The sequence below is a fragment of the Anopheles bellator genome, chromosome 2 (genome assembly GCF_943735745.2).
Source record: "Anopheles bellator chromosome 2, idAnoBellAS_SP24_06.2, whole genome shotgun sequence".
Classification (NCBI taxonomy): domain Eukaryota; kingdom Metazoa; phylum Arthropoda; class Insecta; order Diptera; family Culicidae; genus Anopheles; species Anopheles bellator.
The window spans coordinates 12987584-12995029 of record NC_071286.1 but is presented as its reverse complement, the minus strand read 5'-3'; the positions used below and the strand labels follow the sequence as shown (position 1 = coordinate 12995029).

The 7446-nt window shown below is 54.5% G+C and overlaps 1 protein-coding gene across 1 annotated transcript in view; it reads right to left on the bottom strand.

Moving 5' to 3' along the window:
• Positions 1-1714: 1714 nt before the first annotated feature.
• Positions 1715-7446, bottom strand: part of LOC131208671 (serine/threonine-protein kinase Pak) — a 35602-nt gene continuing 29870 nt past the window's right edge. Inside the window, exons 5-9 of the mRNA XM_058201486.1 lie at positions 5965-6236; positions 4227-4527; positions 2899-3680; positions 2615-2833; positions 1715-2542 (exon numbers count right to left, since the gene is read on the bottom strand). Coding sequence (XP_058057469.1) covers positions 2459-2542; positions 2615-2833; positions 2899-3680; positions 4227-4527; positions 5965-6236 — 1658 coding nt within the window. The 3' untranslated portion in view covers positions 1715-2458. The remainder of the gene's footprint in view (positions 2543-2614; positions 2834-2898; positions 3681-4226; positions 4528-5964; positions 6237-7446) is intronic.

The following is a 7446-nucleotide window of genomic DNA, read 5'->3' as shown; positions in this document are numbered from 1 at the left end:
TTTTTAGTACGGATATGTCGGGTTCAAAGAACAAAATCTGACGGGGGCCAAGCTTGTCACCTGTGTCATGGTGGATAATGAAAATGGGCATGAAACCGATCCGGGAACATCAGACGGCAATCGGGTGTACATATGACGAAACAGTAGGTCACTTACAGCGGACGGGACGATTCATGGAAGTGAGAAGAAAAAGACCATAGATTGGCGCTTACTGTGATGGTCAAAAAGGTGATTGACGTTGCCACCCAAAATCAAACCATCAGTCCACAGTTGCTGTCACTGCACCAGCCTACTACTCTTTTCTTTTGTTTTTCTTTCGATCCACCCCGGAGACACGAACAGTTGGCCGTTGGACGTTGAAGGTAAAACCAACGACGACCATTTCGGTCGAAGACAAATGGTGTTTTTCGATATGCTGTGTTTTTGACATGTGTTCGATCGCATCCTCGTACACCCGACCCCGATATGCTCGTCAACTGCGGCTCTCTCTCTCTCTCTCTCTCTGTCTCTCTCAGGGGGTCTCACTTTCCCCCGGCGTACATTTAATACTTGCGCGATCGGTTGTTTTGTTTCTGTTATATTTCGCTCAACTTTGCGCAGAATGGATCAAGTGTTTAAACATAAAAAGGTGACCGCACGGGACACAAAGCTTCGAACCCATTTGGGGGTGGCAACCGAGAGGAGGAAGGTACCGAAAGAATTCGTCTTGCATTTCGTCTGAGGCCACGCGTGTCCTTATTCTCCTGTGGAACCATTGGAACGTTCGGCACCCCCTGAGCAGGGTGGTGCCACCTTGGGGGCCAGAGTGGGCCTTTTTTTTTGTTTGATGAGGCCATCGGAAGCTGGCGCGCGGCTTTTACATGCTCCTCCCCCGGTACGTACGAACTGTGTACGTTTACAGCACACACGCTTCACTTGTAGGCACTTGCACATTGTTTTTGTGTTTGAGTTGTCTGTTTCGGGTTGTAAGGTTTTGCGTGTTAAATGCTGTGTGCGCGTGTGGTGTCTGTGTTGTGGTGTTTTCCGTTTAGCCTCACTTAAGTGCTACGCAATCCCGTTCCACGCCGCGTTTCGGTTAACAGTCTGTTGTTGTGCCCCCCCCATTCATCTAATCAGTCCATATTTTCATGCTCGTGCGCCATCTGATGCTGCTGCTGCCGGTGATCGACACGATCGCTCGATCTAATATGTAGCTCTGGTTTATAGTATTGATTTGTTTTCTCTTTCGTTAAATTATATGTTAAGCCTTTTTAATTCTGTTATCGGACACGGCGCTCTCTGTCTCTGTCTCTCGCTCGAGAACTATATTGTTCTGTTGCGCGCGCCCTTGTGTAAGCTTCCACGTCACACTCGTGTTTTGTACTATTTATATACAACTATACAATTCAAACAGGGGTTCTTGTTTATACACTCCCGCTGGGACCGCCCGGATACGCGGATCGGGAGGGGATTGTTTCAATTAGTAACGGCTACTTTCTACACACTTCTCGTGCGCTTTATATATATATGCAAACGGAGTTCCGAATTGTTTTGCGGTTGGCTTCCTGTGCCTCCCTCCGTTCAAAAGCATTTGCCAATTCCACTACCACCTATACTGCTTTTAACTATCACCGTACTACCGTTGCTCGCTCTCTCTCTCTCTCTCTCTCTCTATCGGTTGTGTGGTTTTACATTTATTATTGTTGTTTCTATTTGTTATCATTCTTTAGTTCCCGCCCGCCAACATACACACAGAGACACGCTCTCTTTCAGACACACACGCATTCGGCACTGCCTGGGCACCCATGCCTAACTTATCTCCTAGCAATTATTATCATGACGATCGTTCGCCACCTGATCATCTTATTGTGATCCACGGGCGCGTTCCTGCTCGATCCGGCTCGATTCGTTGGCCCGATGTACTGTAAACATTAGTCGCCTTAAACTCTAACGCCAACCGTAAAACACTTCAAGGTTTTGTTTGCTTGACTATGCAATTGTTACCTACTGCTTACTTGCAATGTGCTGCCCTCTTTAGCCTTATCTCCCAAACACGGGCGTTTCCGTTTTCCCATACTCTCGCTTCCTGTCCCTCCCTGCCTCCCTAGAGAGAGAGTTTCTTGCGCACGACTCTGCTCTGACCAGCTCTGGTTTCGTTTCCTTCTTTAAGAAGCAAAGCTAAGGAACCGGTGGATGGCGGGGCCGTCGATGCTGGCCCGCCTCCAATTGCTTAGCGGCTGTTGTCGATGGACGGCGGCGACGACGACGACGACGGTGGCGACGACAGCGGCGACGACGGCACCACGATGGCTATACTGGGTTTATCACGTGTGTCTGTGCGACGGCGGCTGGTGCTGGCGCTGGCGCAGTCGCCGCTGCCCTCCTCCCTGCTGTGGTCACCGGTGCTGCTGGCAGCCTCTTGGTCGTCGGTGGTCCCAACGGTGGCCGGTCCCGATGGTGGCACGACGTCCTCCCGCTTTCAGTGGCCCTTCGTCGCTTCCTTGGCGGCCATGATGAGCGGCGTTAGGCTGGCGAGTGGTCGCGCCAGCTTCAGGAACGGATGCTGAAAGAGCGGGCGAGAGGCGGGGGGGTTAGCTTTTTGTTGCCAGCACGATCGATGAGGAGCACCACTTACCCGGAGCAGCTCGTAGGCCGTGGCCCGCTGGTCGACGTCCACCTCGAGGCACTGGTCGAGAAAGTCCTGAAAGACGGTGCTCAGCTTTTCCTTCTCCTTGATCTCGGGCTTGCCATGGGTCGCGATCAGATACAGTGCCCGCAGCGGGTTCTCGTTGAGGTACGGCGGTTCCCCCTCGATCATCTCGATCGCCATGATGCCGAGCGACCAGAGGTCAACCTACGAGAACGGGGAGAACGGGGATCAGTTGCAGCGTAAGGCGCACTCGGCCGATCGATGCCTACCTTCGGGCCGTACTGCTTCCGGGTGACCACCTCCGGGGCCATCCAGTACGGGGTGCCGACCATGGTGGTGCGCTTCGACTGCTCGGGCGAGATCTGGGCGCAGAAGCCAAAGTCGGTCAGCTTGACGCTCCCGTCCATGCCGAGCAGTATGTTGTCGCTCTTGATGTCCCGGTGGATGACCTGGTTGCTGTGCAGGAACTCGAGCGCCTGCAGCACCTCCCGGCAGACGGCCGCTATCTGGCCCTCGTCCATGCACGTCTCGGTGACGACGTCGGTGAGCGAACCGCCCGGCAGGTACTCCATCACGACCCACAGCTCCTCCGACACCAGGTAGCTGTCGAGGTAGTTGACCACGTTCGGGTGCTTGTTCTCCCGCATCACCAGGATCTCGTTGATGATCAGCTCCTTCTTCGGCTGCTGGCTCAGGTTCATCTGCTTGATCGCCACCTCCATGCCGGTCGAGCTCTCGATCGCGGTATAGACCGTCCCGGAGGCGCCCTGCCCGATCTTCTCCATCTTGTTGTACTTCCGCTTCGGGTCGCCCACGCTCACGATCGTGCGCAGCTTCTCCAGGATCTCTTCGTCGGACATTTTCTTCTTCTTGAGGTTGGCCGCCCGCTGCTGGGCCGCCGCCGTCGTCGTCGTGGTGTTGCCACCGGCCATCGTCGCTGCCCCGGTGTCCGGCGGTCCGATCGTACCATTGTTGGCGGCACCGGGAGCCACCGTCGACACCACCACATTGACATTGACACCGTTGTTCGCTGCCGCCGAATGGTTGCCGGGCCCGACCACCAGAGGGCCCGCGGCGCTCCCTGTTGAAGTAGCAGCGGTAAGCGGTGTAGTTACGACGGAACAACAACTATTGCTAGCGAAGGTCACAACGGAAGTAGCGGTAGCGGTATTGATATTGGTAGCGGTCAGATTAGTAGCGGTCCTAGTAGTAGTGGTAGTAGTAGAAGTAGTAGTTGGAGAACCACTGGAGCTCGGTTCCTTGCCTTCCGTCGCAGCAGGAGGCTCGCTGGCGGGTTGCAGCGGGCGCGGTTCTAGCTGCCGGTGGTGCTGATGGTCATCGGTTAGGGCGTCGTTAATCGTAGCGTACTCGTCGTGGCACTCGGCGAGATCGTCCAAGTCGTCGGGATCGTCGTCGGACCGTGCCAGTGGAGCAACGATCGCGGGACGCACGATGGTGGTGGTGGTGTTGGAAGTCGTCGTTTGGTTGGTTGTTACTGTTAGCGTTATTGTGGAGGTTGTTGTTGTTGTTGTTGTTAGTTGTTGGGGTTGCAATGGCGGTTGCGGTTGTTGTAGTATTGATTCGGTTAGTTGTGAGAAAGCGTGGTCGGTGGTGGTAGAAGCGCAAGCGGAGGAGGCGTTACCTTGGTGTTGGTGTTGGTGGTGGTGGTGCAGATGGTGCTGTTGGCCGCCCGACGACGGGGTCTGGGCCGCGGCCGCCGCCGCTAGGCCGCTGATCGTTTGCGCGGACGCCGCCGAGTTGACCGAGTTCTTGTTCTTGTCGAACTGCGTCGGGCTGCGGATGGCACCGGGGGGCGCCACCGACGAGTGCGTGACCGCTCCCGCACTCAGGTGTGGCGGGATGGGCGGTGAGATCGGATCATCGATTGGCCGCGTGTACTGTGAAGGAGAGTACGGAGAGATTAGAAACGCTTGGCTAACGCTTTGATTAAAGGGATTCTCTTTTTTGGCAACTTTGGACTGACAGTTGAGGAAAGAAATTTCACCAACCAAGAAGGCGTTGATGGGATTATAAGCAACAGGGTCAGTTACCAGTAGCAACAGCGACAGCCGATCGAAGAGACCGGAAACCGTTCGGTGGAACGTTACGTGATAGATATTGTAGATCTCCTGAAACATGACGGACTCTCTCTCTCTCTCTCTCTCTCTCAGAACCCTCTATAGCGAAGGCATTCAGCTCTTATCCGACTGGAAACGACAGCAAATCGCATAGAACACACTCATTACCCTCCGACGGCTGAACACTGACTGATCGCCCGAATTTCGGCAATGCAAAGAGGCATGCAACCCCGTACCGTACCTCGGCCGGGGTTTTACGGGTTTTACAACTTTGCCCATTGCCTACCCGCGGGACCACTCTGTCGCCAGCATTCCTATGTGCTGGGTAAATTTGTCACCCTGCGGTCACTGGAAGGGCGTCTTGCCCTGCTGCTGCTGCTGCTGAATGGGTGCAGGAAATTCCCAGGGAAACATTTCATCACACGACGACCGGCGCCCGGTGCCAACGGGGATGCATTCCATCGGAAACCCAACCGGAACCGGCCGTGGGCCGAGGTCACAAATGGGATTGGGAGTGCTTCCGGTGGTTTAAAAAATTACGCATTTATAAGTCGTGTATGCGCTTTTGTCTCAATTTTGTAACAGTCCTAAGTGTCCTAAGGATTCCTTATTCCATAGCGGGCCCAATAAAGCCAATACCGGGAACAGCACCCCGATCCAGCTTAGGACCCACCGTCGAAAGGACAGCGACACGATCAGGTAAAGCAATCGTCTTTAGCGGCTAGACGTGACACGGCGTGTTGGGAAATTACTGTCCCCGAGCGGAGCTTTACCGAAGGTCAACCCGTCCGTGGTTCGGGACCGCGCAAAGGACGGGCGCCTTCTGCGCTTTTGGCGGCATACTCCCGATGGGTATACAATTTAGAGTCAGGGTGTGCTGTCCCTTTTTCTCCCACAACGACTTCACCAATGCGGCAGCCGTAATGGCCGTTGTGAAATAATCCTTGGCCGGGAACAGAGACTCGGCTAATCTTTTACTGCCATCGAGGAGCCAGAAAATTTGCCAGGACCAAGGTTGCGAAGCAAATTTGCCCATTATTCAAATTGTAGACCGGTTCGGGAGAGTTACACTGTTGGTGGGTTGGGAGTTCTGAACGGTTTATTACAGGGCCTTTATGTTGAGTCCTGTTCCAAACTGCAACTGAAAAGATCATTCCCGAGAGAAAGGTACGTGGGGAAAGAAATTTGACGGTAGACTTCGGGATATCTTCGGTTTGCTCTTCGTGACGGGAAGCTTAGAAACGGAGGAATACTTACGATCGATTTGGTCCGCTCCGGGCGGCTGGCGATGGGCGGTGGAATGCCGTTGTTGCCGCTGATGCTGCCGCTCGCGCTGCCACTGAGGATGCCCAGCTCGTCGCTGTCGTGGTCACCGGCGGAGTTGTGCGACGACAGCCCAAGGCTGTAGGCCTGCGAGTGGCTGCTGGAGATGATCTGCGCCCCGGGCCCACCGTGCGACTCCGAGTCGGTCGGCGTACTGCTCGGACTGCTGCTGCTCACCCGGCTCAGCGACGACCCTATGGACGATGCTATGGTTGAGAATTAATAACGCACTACCAGGCGCCACCACCGTCGCCGATCTCAAGATAAATATTTGGAGGCCGCCGCACAACAGTCAACGGAACGGAACATTAGATCGATGCTCTCTGAAGCCCATCGTTCCCCAGGCGCCTGTCAATAGGTCACCGATACGGGGTCAGCCGTTCCGGTCGGGTTGGCCACCGGCAATCTAAGCTTTCCCTCCCGTCTCGGCTGCATAATTTGCATTTCACAACCCAATCCCCGGGGTCCGCGTGTGCGCCTTTTACTGTCAGTGTCAAGTTGACCTCAATTGTAATGATGACCAATAGCCACTGCCACAGACGCTTCACGTCACACACAAGATCGCAACGAAGGTGCATCAGGTGGCCGAACACAAGGGATACGAACCATTTTTCCATTTGCGGAAAACACTTTGAGAAAGTCCCCGGGGTTCTGGGTGGATCACCCTACTTTGCTGGGTGTCAAGAGGCTTGGAATTTCGATCGCAACCAGCACCAACAACCAGTACCGTTTTTTATGTAACCAATCGGTTCGGTCTGCCCCTTGCCCAGGTCCAAGAGTCCAAGGGTTATGCTACACAGCCGGTAACACCTTTCCCATCTGGTGTGTATCGGCCAGTTGCAGCGGAAACCCCGCGAGCACCGTGGAAAGATGGGGCCCGTCCGGACGGTCCCCCGAAAGTGATGGAACTCTAGAGGTGCTCCGGCGATTGCCTGTCTTAATTGAGTAAAAATCCCATTCATTCCTTCCCCCCGAGCGAGTGTTTCTGTCGGTTGAATAACTCAATTAATTTAACTGACCCTCTCGTGGCGGACATTTCCTAGCAGCAACCGCTCCCCTGGTGGGGACTCCATTCGCCGCCGTACGGAGGGCGGTTGGTTTTGGACAATGGAGTCTGCAAATCACCCAGGCCGAACACCTTTCTCAGCCTTTCTCTCTCGCTCTCTCGCTCTCTCGCTCTTTGAACGGCTGCTAAATGGGGGGGTTGCGGTGCGGTCCATGTTTCTCGAACCCGGCGGAAGTGACACCTCAATTGTCAAAATGACATAAGCGTGTGTCAAATCGATAAGCCTCGAATTGGCTTGGGAGTACCCTTCCGACAGGCTGGGTGCATGTTGCCCAAAGGACTTACTTCAATGAAGATTACTCGTTGTACTACGTTGTACGGAAGGATCCATCTTTGACGAAAGACGTCCC